Raw genomic sequence first — 15,297 nt, 5'->3', positions numbered from 1 at the left:
GCAATAAATTTAATAAAATCTAACCTCGAACTGTACTTGAAGAGACCTTGTTTGGAGCGTTAACATGTCAATGAAATTGGCGAAACAGATCAGTGATGGGAAATAAAAATAAGACTCGGTTTAATAAAATACACACTTTATTCAGTCTCATTATATTGGACTTAAAACTGGGAGACTACAATTAAGGATAAATTATTAGAACATCTTTACAATAAATTCACATAATGATATATATACAATGAATGCGTGATAAAATAACGATAATAAAATAAATGGGAAAAAATATGAAGGTGATGTTTGGCTTAAAGCCTCGTCTTTTAGTGGCCGTACAAGTTCCGGCAGGGCGCCCGCCCTCTCCACTGTCATACAAACTACCTGTGATTACAGCCGCAATCTTACAAAATACCCTCCGATAAGCATCGCCTAATCGCTCACCGGTTCAGTACTACACATCGTTTATTTTCTTGGTGTCAATACTAGCTTGAAACAATCAGGCGGGACCGCAACGCAGCCAGGTTGTACCTTTACGCTTTCTTTTGTACTGACGTCATAATACTGCAGAAGTGTTGCTAAAACCACGAAACTGAAACATTGGACGAGCCTTTGGCCGATGCACGTCCTCTTTCCCGTGCTGAAAGGAATGAAATGTGCCGGTTTGACGATATTGCCGGTGCTCGAAAGGAATCGTTCAGGCTTGAACAGTCCAGGCTCGTCCCAATAAGCATCGCCTTGATTCAGCTCGTAGTTGTTAATGAATACAATCGTGCCTTTGCTGACTTCGTGTCCGTCGATTTCGGTGTCTTTACTCGCGACGTGTGGGACAATGGGCGAAGAGGCTGTTCGGAGAGTTTCCAAGATGGTGGCTTCCGTGTAGGGCATCGCAGCTTTGTCGAAAAGGTTCGGGCAGCGAGTACCGCCAGTCACTTGGTCGACTTCTTCCTGAATACGTTTCGCGACTTCCGGATGATCGACGACTGCGGCTAGAGTTACCATGACCAAGTTACCGATGGCCGAGTGTCCCCCGAGGAAATCTTCCAATTCGAATATGATATGTTGCCAATTCATATTTGGGTCTTCCTCCAAGTGCATCAAAAGAGCATCGGTGAAGTCTCTCGGTGGGGAGTTGGTGTCTAAGGTCGCGCGGTGTTTGTCAATGATCCTCGACAAGATAAACTGTCGGATTTCCGTGGCCCAGTTGGAGATTTTCTTCATGTGGCCGGTGTAGACCGGGAGGAGCCAGGGGAGGAAGTCGACGGCATAGCCTTGATTGATCTCCCAGAAGATCTCATCGAAATACCGGACGATCTTCTGGAAGCCTTTGTCCTCGTAGGCGAAGCTTGTGGAGCACATGTACTGGGTGAACATGTTGGCGCAGACCATGAGGACGGCCGGCTTGACGTTGCAGGGCTGGCCGTGGGGGAGTTGGTCCAGTTGGTGGAGGAAGGACTTGAGCTCCTCTTCGCCGACGTTGTTGACTCTGTCGTACTGGAGCGAAGTGAATCTGGGCGAGCAGTAAGTGCGGGCGATGCTGCGGCGCGTCTTCTGCAGCGAGGACCAGTCACACAGGGCGAGCGCTGAAACAAACATGCAGGTTAGGGGGCAAAAAACGCAGCCTAGTCTCAAGGCCGTGCTGCGGCTCGCCTATCATGCCCGGCACGCGTCAAGCCACGCCAGACCACTTGATGCCCATTGAGGCAATGAGGCGCGTGGACCCACACCTGTGGCTTGCGCCACAACGTAACTCGTGCAACTCCACCATCCATCCATCCACCCGACTCGAAATCGTAGCTGAAACGCGGAAACGCAAATATTCGCGAGTAAAGGAACTCGATGGGGGCCAAGGACGGGACACCGTTAACCAAAATTATTAATGGACCGTTGGCCGGCCAAAGCGACGTCGAACGAGCTTATCTCGAGGTTTTCGTCGATGGTAATGCTATGATAATTGAGGTACTTTAGCGGCAATCAGTTTCAATTTCATTAGAATCCCAAGTTCAAGTTCACGGCAATCGAGTGTGTAGTGGAGCAGTCTTATGAATGAATCGGGCAATCAGGTGCGGTATTATAGAAAGTAAATTCTAAAGCAGCGTAATCGACAAAAACCGCGACGTGGTGACCTCTTAAACCTCGGAATGCATATAATTTTGCAGCCGGTAGGATACAATTTCTTTGCTAACTTTTTCATCGGAATGTTGGATGTTTTAACGGGACTCTCGGTTTTACAGTAATTAGTGATTATACGGTAAAGACAAACTGGAAGGATATTTTTCGGTAGATCGAATTTTCCGTGCTCAGGCTCTGATTTATTTAAGTGAGCATCGGAGAAATCAACGCTCGCGTAAGCGACGAACCCACCGACTCAGTCCACGCTTCCGGGTTTTTAACACTTACAATTGTTGCGATCGCCGCCGAAGAGCTTATGGAAGCGAGCGAAGTCGGGCCGGCCCCCGAAGTCGCCCCCCTTGGCGATGAGCACCTCTTTGATCAGCTTGAAGTTGTTGACGACGACACAGGAAGCCGACCCGAGGTGGATGCTGAAGATGTCTCCGTAGACCCGACTGAGCGCGGTGAAGGCCTGGAAGGGCGTCTCGTGCCCGGCCAGGAGGTGCATGCTGCCGATGAGGGGCCAGGGCCGCGGCCCCGGAATCGTACTCGGGGACTTCTTCGGCCGCGAGAACCACCACACCAGCAGCACCACACACAGACAGAGGAGCGCGAGCATGTCTGCACCGAGTACACTTAGACTGGTCACTGTGAGTAGTCGAACCGCTACCCTCTATATGACGGCCAGCACTTGACGGAGTTGGTGCGCGACCAATGACAGCTCCCCTCTCTTGCCCCACCAGGGGGTGCAGCTGCGATCTGGAGATTGGCCTGAAGATGGCCTGTGGCCGCCCCCGCCACTAGCAAAATAGGAGTCCCACCGTCTCGCGGCCCGTGACCGTCTACGCCCGTGATGGTACACTTCGCCAGACCGAAGGTCATCATTTTCAAGCATATCCTGTGAAAATTGACAACCACTTCCTCGCTAACCACTTTGCACTTTTACAAGTCATCAGTAATAGGACCCCGCGCGCAGACCGCGCTTTTGGAGACCTCCTCCAAACAGTCCCCACTTGATCCACACTCTGCACGAGACCAAACCCATCGGCCCATCACCGCCGTCTTCGACTTTAACACGACACGACCGCAACGCCAGACGATACACCACGATGGACTTACTTCACTTACTTACTTCACCTCCGTCTAATTGCAATTAGACGCTCTCATTACTCGACCGATGCGACCACATCGACGACTACTCATTTATTCTCACTTGTATTGCAAACTTACACTCACAACGATTTACACCGTTTCAGCACATTCATCATTATCCTTCCTTTTACCTGACTCTCGGTATCGGGTTAGAATAACGAAATCTTTCACTACATTTACCTTAAACCCCAGCCTAAACCCGTACTCTTATCTCTCCTAATTATTACCAACTTAAACAAACACCAAGCAGCAATCTTAACGACGGCTGAAATTTGACTTCACCATTTATAAATTTTATAAAACAACACGTAAAACAACTAATATCCATTATCATTTAACAATCAATTAGCCTTTCTTAAAAATCTTCAAGTGATTAATTGGTTGGTTTCCTCCAAAATCTATGAAACGCAGATAATGCTTAAAATAATCTGATCCTGTTTATGGCAGTCTTTGTTCAAGTAAACATGTTTATCCCAAAACAAAGACTTTAGGCAAAAATATATTTTGCCTCTGGCTGAACAGCCGTAAACAAAATTGTAACATCAAAGATTGATTTGGAGATTTTCTTGATTACTAAATGTTTGGATCCTATTTTAACAGGATGTGTGTTTTTTTCATTAAATCGGTTTTTTGTAAATGGGGCAATAACCTTTTTTTAAATCTTGAATATTACTCGGCCGGTAAAGTTTTTGCCCATAATAATGGAACGAAAATCAATGTGTTTAATCATTTGATTAATTGACGAATGAATTAATTCGCAATTACTGTCGTAATAATATTTTTAATTGTGCCCGCACAAATTATTAATATAAATTAGATTCCTCGTAGTGGTTGTTCAATAATTCAGTTTCTCAATCCCAGCTTTTTGGAAGTTGGTACGTTACGTATTGCAATACTTTCGGAATAAGTTGGATAAGTTTATTTTTTTGATCCTCGTCGTTTAAAAATATGTCCGGTGCGTATAATAATACGTAAACTTTTAATGTTTGATTAATTTTATTCGCCTAAACGTCGTTCAAAAATCTCGAAACCTATTAAATTTTCGAACTGATTTGATGTTTTTCTTCTTAAGTGGCAAGGCAGTTGGCGTACAGTCCTTGCGCAATAATCCGTGATAAAAGGTTTGATCCAGCGGCGAGGTGCATCACATCACCGAATTCAGATGAGAGCAGTTGCGCAATATTCTGACAATTTCTCTGTTTTCCACGCAAGTTTTGTTTTCCAAACACGATACTCTCGTTACATTCACTTACATTGCACAATTAAGAGTTTACTGGAACCCTCAGGTTGGCCAAAAGAGGCTTTCTAGATAGCGATCGTGCGAAGATCTATTTTGGTTAAATTTTGAAAGTGCAATTTGAGCGGAACGTAAGCGAGAATAATTCACTGACGTTAGTTGGTACCTAGAACTATGAGATGTGTTTTTTAATCAGGAGTGTCCCATGTTATATAATAAACCAACAATATCCTAGACTATTTTAAGATCAAGCAAAAACCTTTTCGGTTTGAAATTGGAATCTGAGCTGGCGGAAATACCCAAAAAATTGAACCACTGCAAACAAAGACTAATCTTCGTTGTATTGTTACGCAACTGGAAAAAAGCGCGTTTTTTGCGAAGGGGTTAAAGCCGCAGGCGTGGACACGCTTGGTGTGTAATTAGAGTGATCGGAATTGTAGACAATTAAATTTAAAATACGCGTAGAATACTGTTCTAGATTACTTTTAATAAAAGCGTCGATTCAGCAAAATATAAACATGGATTTATAAAATTGCTTAATGAGATTTTTCGAGTATCGTATTCAGCGGAACTAAGTTCTGTTTTCATTATCTTCGTTTTATTAATATGGCAAGAAAATTGGTTGGAGGATACGAGATAATTTTATCTCGGACGAGAGATATTTGTGACGAAATGCTCTAATTGACGCTTGTGACACTCTTTCCAAACAATTTTTCGATTGCTGGCTGGTCCATAATATCTACGATTTTGAAATTTTCGAATGAATAATGGATGTGTAACAATATTTTGAATAATTTAATTATGCTCTCTCGCTTTAGTTTGACTATTTTTTAGCATTAAGCGGCACTGGAGATAACGTTTTGTCGTTTTGATGAAATTAATTAATACATAGTGCTTCGTGTGACGCAATTTCACGTAATTGCCCCTTGAGAGCTTTGTGCAACAAGGGGCTCACCTGCGATCGATTTGACTGAAACAAATGCGTCTTAGCGGAATTGCTATTTTTACCACTTTGGACGAAATTTTCGGTTGATTAACGTGATAACCTACAATTTCCTAACTACTTAGTCATTAATTCTAGGAATCGTTTGGTAACGTGTTTTTGTTTTTGTATATTGATAAGGACATTAATCTTTGCAGTTTGCCTTTCTTTCGTAATTTCGTCTAAAATAATTTCGGGGAATTGGTAAACGTAGGTAGATGTCGCTGCATTTTAAAAGCGAAAGCTCTTTTCAGAGAAACACTCTAATTTCAATATTCAATGGGAGACTTGGTTAAGTGCGCAAATTGGTCGCTCGTTACATGCGACAATTACTCTTATTTATCGACAATTTTTGTGGCGCGTTGCATTTTTATTAGACAATTTGATTAATTTTTAATGGGAGCTGAGCCGCGCGATCGGTGAACGGTAATTTAAAAAGCAAATTTCGAAAAAAACGTTGAATTATTATGATGGCGCGTTTCTTACAAACTTTTACCTTTGACGTGTTATCCGCAATTTATGAGGTAATTAAAAAATGTAATAAAATCAGCCGCTTGATTCTTAAATAATTTTTGTCGACGGGACCTACGAAAAAAAGTTCAGCCGACTTGATACCAGAGGAAATTAAATTTGTCCTTATAAATCTGTATCGGCTGTTATATAATTTAATTATACATTCGCGATAAATTCAGAGGGCCACACAAAGAAGTGTGTATGTTAATGATTAGACCGTGGGATCTTTGTAACTTTGATTCTAAATTAATTTTCTCATATCCAATTTGAACTTGTTGCATGTTAATTAGCGGGAACACTCAAACACATATGTTAATCCAATTCTAATTATCGGTATCAGATTGGACATCACTCATAATTGACACATCCGCAACCAAACCTCGCTAAGTTAGTTTTTCCATTGAAGAATCTTAAATTGTGAAGGTTGCTTCGTGTACAACATGGGTCACAATGTCAAAAGTTTTAAGGTAATATTCAAGCGTATCCTTGCTTGCTCTATTTTCAGAAAACCTAAGGTTGTGGGAACGATTACGTCCCCTCCCGTTTCTAAACTCAAATAAATGAACTAGTTAGAGTCAATGACATAATAGATCCATTCAGTCACCCCGTGCTGAAGCAATAAATTTCAGGTCGTTTATGAACGAACACGTTTACTGTATTTTTTTCTAATCACCTGAAGAAATTGGTCCTGGTATAATATATTTATGTAAATGAATGGCGGATTCATCAGGATTAGAACTATCCACAACCTGTTCCATATCAACTAATCTTGTTTAATTAAAAAAGTTTATTATTTTTTATTATTTACCCACTTCATTACATAATGCTACACAACCTTTTTGTCCTGTTTTACTTTTCAACCTACAGACTCTCGATCACTCTCCAGTGGATGCGAAAATTTCATTTCAAACGCAATTACGAGACTGGACGTCATAAATTATATTCCACTAGGTCGGCTGAAAACGACTTATATTAACATACTCCACATTTTATTTGTAACTTTTCTTTTAAATTTTGACTTCGTTAACGGACCATCGCCGAATTCGTTTGACTCGATTGTTAAAAAATTGTAATAGGATCTCGTCATGACTGTAAATGATTGAGCATATTTCCGTCTACTGATAGTATGTTAATTGAATCTAATGTCAACTGACATTGGAGATTCCAAAAGTGAATCATTAAATTTTCTAATATAATAAATTGTTGATAAAATGTCCCGGCATTAAAATTTATTCAGATTATTACATAAAACTTAAAAGGCATTGTTCATTTTGCATAATTTTAAATATTTTTCTTACTCTTAACTACGCCGACAGCTTCGTTCCGCAGACGAAACTACACACAAACAAATGTAATTTTTATGCCATTTTAAACACATTTGCGAAATGCAGATGAAATGCAAAACTGCGCCAAGGAATTAACATCTCATAAAAAATTAAGTCATAAAATATTTAACGATTTTTTAATCAAAATTGTATTTTTTCTGAATGATTTTTTACGTTATACATTAGCATTTGACTTTTAAATTACACATTTGCATAATATACTAAAGGCCATTTTTTTCTTTCTAAAAGTTACAACCTCCTAGAACTAAAAATTCTAGAATGGATGTGCCGGATCAATGACGAAATAAAATAGGGTGTCCTGATAGGTTTCCGCCGCCTGTTATAAAATAAAGTGTTTTTTGCTGAAATATTTGCAGCAGGAAACAATTTAGTGGTCGAAGCAAAACATTTGGAAAATTCTTACATAATTATAGCGAAATCTACAGACTCAGACAGTATTTTTACAAAAACAAACAAACAAGATCATTCACTTTTGGATGGAATGTTTTTGGTTCAGTGACTTGCGAAATTATAAAAAAGCCATTTTTGAAACGACGCTGTTCCAAATCGTGTTACTCAGAATTAAATTCGACGAATTTTTAGTCTGGGTCAGTGAATAATAATGCATCGAAGAAAGGTGAAATTGAAATTCACTGGAAAAAATTTGGATCCTGTCCCGTTAATTCTCTGGAGCCACGATTTTCAAAATGACTCAGATTATTTCTGCTGAAACAAAGTACAATAACCCAGTGATCTCACGAAGTCGCGGAAAAAATTTCAGTAAATACAATTAACGTTAGGTTTTGGTTTTGACCCCGTTAGCGTATTTCTCGAAAAACGTTCGGTGAGCTGTTAGCAAGTCGAAGTGTCAAGTGCTATTATAAATAAAAATGTTCTAATGTTTCTGTATTATATTTCTCTTAATTTCAATACAATTGACTTCCAACTTTAGCGCGGTTTTTCCTCGATGCGGGTCCACCAACGTCATTTAACCAGAATTATTTAATTTAATTTCAACACAACGCATTGCCAAAAATTGAGTCAAATGACTTTCGTTTTACTTTAATGACGCTTTACATAATCCGGAAATCGGTTGGAAAACTCTTGATACCGGAAATAGAAAAATTAAAGCTGTCGTTTAAAACATTAAACTTTGCGTTCACAAGTGAAAAATCCGGAGCCATAAATCAGAAATAACGAGACGGTTGGGAGAACATGTTAATAGGAAAATTTAGCCGATCGATTTTCTAGTAAATTCTGCTTCGCATTAACCTTAAATTTGGATTTGTAGGACTGACCGGAAGTCTCGATGAAAAACCTAGCTAAAAGATTCAGCATAATTAAATAAACACAGTGGTATCGGACTCCGCCTGTTGATAGGCCATAAATAATCTTCTACTACCTGCAGCAACAGAGGGGCAGGCCAGCTTGAGCACCTATCGGCCACATATAATTTCAGTTTTTCGTTCTACACCTCATTTGCGTCACCGGGGAAAGAATTTTTATTACGTTTGAAAAATTTACCTAAAAAACATAACTTATGGAGTGTCACGTGTCTTCGAAATTTTTGCATAATATTAGCAACGCTGCACCTGTGACCCCACACGTGGGATCAAAAGACCAAAGACTGTTCCAACCCGGAAATGCACCCATTCATCGAAACTATTTGATTGAAATAATACAACAAATAAATTCGCTCATGACAAAGCATTATAAAATTTTTCAAGCGTCATTGTTGGAATACGTAACTTTCCTAATGCAGACCAGGGGAAAAACGTATTGTTAGAGATCCGATTATAATCGAAATAATTCCACTCGGAGCATCTACTAATAAACGTGATAAATAAAAAAGTGTTTACGAGAGCAAATCGACAAATGGGTAATTACCCGTTGTCGGGAAAATTGGAGTAAGCCTTTGCCAGTTCGCTTCAAGGTGTTATAAACAATGAATAAAATTTCATATTGGAATTGATTCAGTGATTGCATTGGAAATATTTTATTACAAATACTGTGGACAAAATAAATAAAAAGTTTGCTGATATTACAATAGACGCAAATCAAGCATAATTCTCCTATTACATTTTAATTTCGTAATTGTAAAAAAGTTTTGGAAGAGGAGAATGATTTTTGCGAATCCGCGTGCATTTGCCTAATTTGTTGACGAGCTTGAAAATCGATTCGTCTGGTTGTCTATTTGTAAATAATGGAGGAATCGCAAAACGTGTGAAAAATTGCGGGTATTTTCTTTGCATTAGCTTGTTTGAGAAATGAGGGAGTCTTAATTTAGCGTCGTGCGACTGTCGAAAATGCTGCGAGGGCAATTACGTTTGTTTTCGCCGTGAAAATAGTGTGGCTAGTATTTAATTAGTTGGCGCTTTGTCAGCCTGTACATTCAGAAATAATTTTATGAATTAAGTGCGTTAGAGCATAGGCGTGCCGCACTCATTTCTTGAGGGAATTGCCAAGTGTGACAACCGGGGCTGATGTTTAATTAAAAGTTAATGTCGGAGGTAAGTATGAAAAACAAAGTTAGTCGTAAGTGTCAAGTTTTTGCTCGGAAGTCGAGTGAAATTTGAATTTTGATGGGTAAGCGGCGCGCCAATGGAAAGAGGACGAGCGCTTAGTGTAATCCATTTAGCGTTTAATTGCTGACCGCAAGATTACTTAATTGTGTTAATTCGAATCGTCGTTACATAATTAGGGGAGGCGAGAAGAGCCACTTTTCGAAAAATGCCACCAACTGACCTGCATTTTTTCAGTCGGCCGACTGCGCGACGCACTGAAATTTGGCGTGCAATTGGGAGCCAGACATCTTTTTGTTATTTAACTCGAATTATCATTGTACTTCCAGTTATTGTACACGTTTTTGGCCGTACCTATACGTGAATCGACTGACCAGTGGCTGACTCATCAAGAAAAGTGTTGCAGGACTCGCAGCTCGGAGAGACAAATTTTTCGCGAGGGGAAAACCCAGGCGGGCCTTACTGTAAATCAGTTATTTAAATCATCTCGGACACATCCTTTGCATCTGTTACATAACTACAACGAAATTTCATACGGATCCTTTCACTTGACCGCAACCCAGCGCGTCCGGTTTGTGCCTTTCTTGATTTCAGGTTCGCGCTCGGTGACCATGCCGTCCTGTCAGGCTATTAGAAATTTGCGCGTTTTTCGCTCCTTTTCCCGGCAGGAGCTTGGTTTGTTGAAATGTGTGGGACCTATAATTTAACCTAAACCTCGATGGGACTGTCAGAGCCTTGAACTCTAGTCTACGCGGGTTCACAAGCTCTGTAGCAATCGCATTAATCACCTTTGCTAAGCAGTCACCGAAAAGTTCGCGTGAATGATCGATTGACTGACGGTTGACTGCACTGATTAAAGCTTTAGGCTCTTAATGGCCAAAATGAAATTTTATTTGGACCGTGATGGTCACCACTTGATTAAGTTTGCATAATGTTTGGATTCGAGTGTCGGGTTCTGCGCAGCTTAGACGAAGAGTTTTTGGGGTCAACATCTTCGTTTAGTCGCAATGGTGAAATAATTTGTCCGTGACCATGACTCCAATCTAAAAAAATCGGGATCGTTTGAACTCACAGTTGCGCATATAAATATCGCAATCAAGTTTACGGTTCCGTTATCTGAACAAGGAAAAAACCATCATTTACTATTGTTCCACATTTTTAGCCTAGTCCTAGAAGGAGAAACAAATTCCGACCAAAGAAAGAGAAAAGAGACCACTAAAAGCGTTACATAACAGGAAATCAAAGAGAAATGAAACGGTACCTGACCCCGTCCAAAAATCACCGCGGCCATAATGATCTAAGCCAAATCTAACGGTACAAAATACTTACACTTAATGTTGTTTTGGGTCAGCGTCGCACCTTTTCTCCGAAAAAACCTTGCGCAATTCGAGTTTACATAACGGGATCAACCCCGAACCTTCCCTAATTAATAAAAGTGATCGCTGGCGAAGCGCCGAAAGCGTTCCCATCGCGCCAAAATCGTTATGTAATAAAAGAGGGTCATTAGCATTTGGACTTCCCCAAAATCGCTGAGCGAATATTTGTCGCCGTGTGAGATGTTCGCTGCTTCTTCCGGGTCATGCTATGAATGGCAAGTCGATTTTTTCGACAAAGGAGCAGCGGCTGCTAGTGTTGTGGTGTTGCAACTTCTAAAGCATAATATGACATTCCTGCGAGTTATTTTACACGGAGATATTTAACCTAATTTGCGGCCGGTGAGCGAGAGGTGAGGTATCTCACTCTTCTATGTGAACTTGACCGCGAGTTTCAGTGTAACACTCTCCATGACGCAAAGAAACACTCTCTTGCACTCTCTCACTCTCTCCTCTTCTTGCTGCGCTACTCGCGCGACTTGCCCCCGAACAATCGCCACCATTCGCACAAGTCGCGCGGAAATTCAACCCTCCGGAGACGCGTCAATTTTTCAACGCTGCTCCTGACGTGCTAGCGCTTTTTCGCCACTTACTTTTATTGAAACCCCCTTTTCAATCGCACTCATCGATCGCCTTAATTCCACTTTTCACTTCAAAGAAACAAAACTGATGCAAGTATTGCCCGCCTTGCTAAACGTTATGAAATAACGAAAGTGACATTCTGTATCAAATCGAAGTTACTTTTTATGACTACGAAACGTCTAAAGGAAAGTTGGACTACTTTACTTTTTCTGTGTAAATAAAACAAATTGTCTAACACGCCACGCGATTCGTCGGAAGTGAAAAATTCACAAAATGGCTCAAGATTCTGAGAAAGAAAGTAAAATTGAGCGATTGAATTTAAAACGCCCCTGTGAGTGCGGCCTGTTTTTGATTTCAGATGGAAAATCGGAATTATTTGGACGAGGACCGAGGACCGTTAGTCACGTCTGTCGGCATGGCTTTTGCATAAACCGAGCGAATGTCGGGCAAGGAATCGACAGGATGAAATGAACAGTTGCAGCCATGTCTGCAGATTATTACATAGAGATTATATAAAAATAAATCCGGCTTGTGGAGAGACACCATTCTCTTTTACTGTTAAATCACTTTTTTCTATTACTTTCTTATGGTGTATAAAGAGTACAGTTTGTTTTCAACATGTGTTGCTATTGTTATTTGCATTCCACGTTTCTTACATCAGCTCATCCCGTTATGTGTACATTCATAGAAAAAAGGCACCGGAGAGCCGTTTATTTTCATCAAAACAGGACAATTACCCAATTCATTTTCCCGCATAACGTTTTACTATACATAGAAATACTTGATTTGATTTATAACAGCGCTAGAGGCCAGACGAAATGTTTTCTCTATTAATCATGTTAGTCTATTAGCACCTGCAAATGTGCCAAAAAATTATTTCCTGGAGATGATTTTTTGCTTGGCCCAATCCAAACCCCACACGATGCTGTTGAAATACTAATATTCGACTGCTGATTGCCTTCTGAAGTTTGAAAGACAGGCAATAAGCGAAATTGTCCGTTGTAAATAACGAAGGTGCGTAAAAGTGTCTATGATATACAAAAAATTTCGGAAGACCGTTTGAAAATCGAAGGTTAAGGATTATGGGTCTATTATTAGCATTATTACATCGTTTATTACCCCAACTGCTGGGAGAGTTTTCCGGGAAAAAAGGAGGCTTCTTCTGGTGATAACCGTTGCTGGATATGGTCATTATACATACCTACCTAGGCTGGGTGCAGTACTGTAGCATTTCAATTTTGTTGATTAGTTACGGTTATGCTCTAGATCGAAGCCTCTAGAAGTCCGTGTCAATATTTCGGATGGAATGGGACCAATTAATGGTCTGGTGTGTTGTTTTTGGAACGAAAATCCGGTGTAGTAGAAGTTAAATAGAACGCGGATACAGGAGGAGGTACGTGAGGAAAATGCGGATTGTGATTGTTCGAAATACATAATAATATGTAGGAAAGACAAAAAACAAGTACAGTTGTAGTAAACTTGGTCATTGGCACGGCTTATATGCAGTGGATGGCGAATTAACATCAATACCGATTGGAAAAAGTTAAAAATAAAAGTAGTTTGACCTTGACCTCGAAGAACTTCTAAAAATGTTAGAATGGATATTCGGGCCACACGGTGAGCTAGCACCGTTAGATTTTAAATTGCTAGTGTTTTCATTGACCTTATGTTTTGTTTACACTTAGCGTTCAGCACAGGACGTCAACTAGAGTTATGAATATATTAAGGAAATTGCATAAGCAGGCATACACGTTCAATTACCTAACTGCGTCCATTTGCCTTTGAAAACAACATTTTTATTTAAATTTAATGGCTCCCATTAAACTTCGCCCGTCTCTCTGCCTTCTATCTGCAACATGCCTGCACTCGACCAACTCGACCCATTACCAAATTGTTTTTCAGACGACAGAAACGGGCCGGAAGCTACGCTCTGGGGACAATCTATAATTCATCGGATCAACATTTTCAAAAGCACCACGACAAAATCAGGTTCGTTTCGATAAAAAACAACCAAAGAGAAGCAAGCGAAGAAAAAAAGACACCACGGAAGGCATCCAAGGATAAATGTACCTAATCTAACAGCGATGTTAAGGATTGTAATAGAACCGCCGCTTGATATCTCGACACATAAAAAGCCGTTCAAAATAAAAACACAACCACTAGGACTTTACGTGTGTGTCAGTGTGAGTGTGAGAGATAAGTAGATTTTTCATCCCTTAAGCTATTATAGGTCAAGGTTTACCTGTACGCTAACTCGTTAGTTACTCTGTATTTTTGAAATAACATCATCTGACATGTCTTCAGCCTCTATGTCGAAATCGACGAAACGACTGAGCAACACCGCACTCTATAATAACACCTTTTAAATAGATTTTTAATCGCGCGAGCGCTGAATAAAACATGAATCGATGAAATAAGATGTGTTTTCTTTCATTGTGACCATGTAGTCGAGTTAACACGTGGTTAAGTCTACGTTTGGACAACTTTCACTAACAATGTATCTATTAAAGGTAATATAAATTGAGAACGCAAAATTAGTCCATGTTTGAAAAGCTTCTGCATATTTATTCGACCGAATTTAAAATCCTGTTGCAAACGCCAAACTATCCAACATCCAGCGAAACAATCAGCGTTTTCTGCCAATCACGATTAATTTGGAAGCAACTGGCGGCCCAGACCGCCATGTCCAAACACGCACCTCTCTTATGAATGAGTTCAGGTAAAATATGGGCAATAGTTTAAAAATAACAGATGTTAAAGTTTGCAGCCGCCTACGCAGGTAAGTCCGCTTTGATGGAAAACAAAAAAACGCTCAAATGTCCGAAAAGGATAATATTACGTTATTGACGTTTTCGGAAATTAATAGATCTTTTCGGCGAATGAAAGCGAAAGCAAAACATCGGACCCATAAATATAGATCACCTGTACTCTCCAAACCCAGATTTTCGAACACATGCGCCCAAATTCTCCGAAAACACGTAATTATATACTATAATAGCCGCTTCCTGTCCGAAAACCGAAATTAATTAGGCGTCAAGAAGTGAAGTAATAGAGAGCCGAAAAAGAGCAAAAAACACACCGTTTTGTTGTTCTTTTAAAAGGAAAGTTGCACAAAAGACAAACTTTCTGCCAAATAAAATGAAACATGCACGGATTATATTTTTCAGAGCATGTCGCTTTCCGTTTTTTCCTTGAAATATTTCGGTGCAAAGTCGTTAGGATCATCACTTTCGTGATATTCTTACATTATACACGCACCCATCTCTGAAGTGAGCCGTTCGTGTCTATACTTTCCCTTTCCGTTTGCTCTCGAAATATTGCCATCAAAGGACTGACCCATTTTTGTATTGCACCAATAAAATTATTACCTGGAGCTCCCTATTTACTCCCAACTTTACCCATTTGTCATTCCCATATATTTCGCGTTATTTACGAGCCGAGGGACAATTACTTTCGATAAAAATTCGACGACCGGACTCGAGCTTCTAGAAACCAATTAAACCGATAA

At 40.2% G+C, this 15,297-nt stretch overlaps 1 protein-coding gene and 1 long non-coding RNA gene across 3 annotated transcripts; one reads left to right on the top strand and one right to left on the bottom strand.

Moving 5' to 3' along the window:
• Positions 1-306: 306 nt before the first annotated feature.
• Positions 307-2,826, bottom strand: LOC658081 (cytochrome P450 307A1). The gene is made up of 2 exons (XM_008201837.3): positions 2,392-2,826; positions 307-1,574 (listed from the first exon to the last, which is right to left on the bottom strand). Exons 1-2 carry the CDS (start codon positions 2,720-2,722, stop codon positions 457-459), a joined length of 1,449 nt encoding a protein of 482 aa, XP_008200059.1. The 5' UTR covers positions 2,723-2,826; the 3' UTR covers positions 307-456.
• Positions 2,827-8,944: 6,118 nt separating this feature from the next.
• On the top strand, positions 8,945-14,194 carry LOC135267278 (uncharacterized). 2 transcript variants are annotated; one of them, XR_010335681.1, is made up of 3 exons: positions 8,945-9,822; positions 13,692-13,972; positions 14,020-14,194. It is a non-coding gene; the product is annotated as an uncharacterized LOC135267278 (long non-coding RNA). The 2 variants fall into 2 exon arrangements; XR_010335682.1 differs by lacking the exon at positions 8,945-9,822 and adding an exon at positions 12,534-13,182.
• Positions 14,195-15,297: the final 1,103 nt, after the last annotated feature.

This window comes from Tribolium castaneum, chromosome 10 (assembly GCF_031307605.1).
Source record: "Tribolium castaneum strain GA2 chromosome 10, icTriCast1.1, whole genome shotgun sequence".
NCBI classification, from domain to species: Eukaryota; Metazoa; Arthropoda; class Insecta; order Coleoptera; family Tenebrionidae; genus Tribolium; species Tribolium castaneum.
The sequence above is the reverse complement of the archived record's forward strand: the minus strand, read 5'-3'. Positions and strand labels throughout refer to the sequence as shown.

Bases quoted from the DNA above. Each gene is read 5' to 3' on its own strand.
- LOC658081 (XM_008201837.3), bottom strand. From the start codon at position 2,722: ATGCTCGCGCTCCTCTGTCTGTGTGTGGTGCTGCTGGTGTGGTGGTTC. The intron at 1,575-2,391 runs GTAAGTGTTAAA...TGTTTGTTTCAG, and splicing joins CGGCGGCGATCGCAACAATT to CGCTCGCCCTGTGTGACTGG.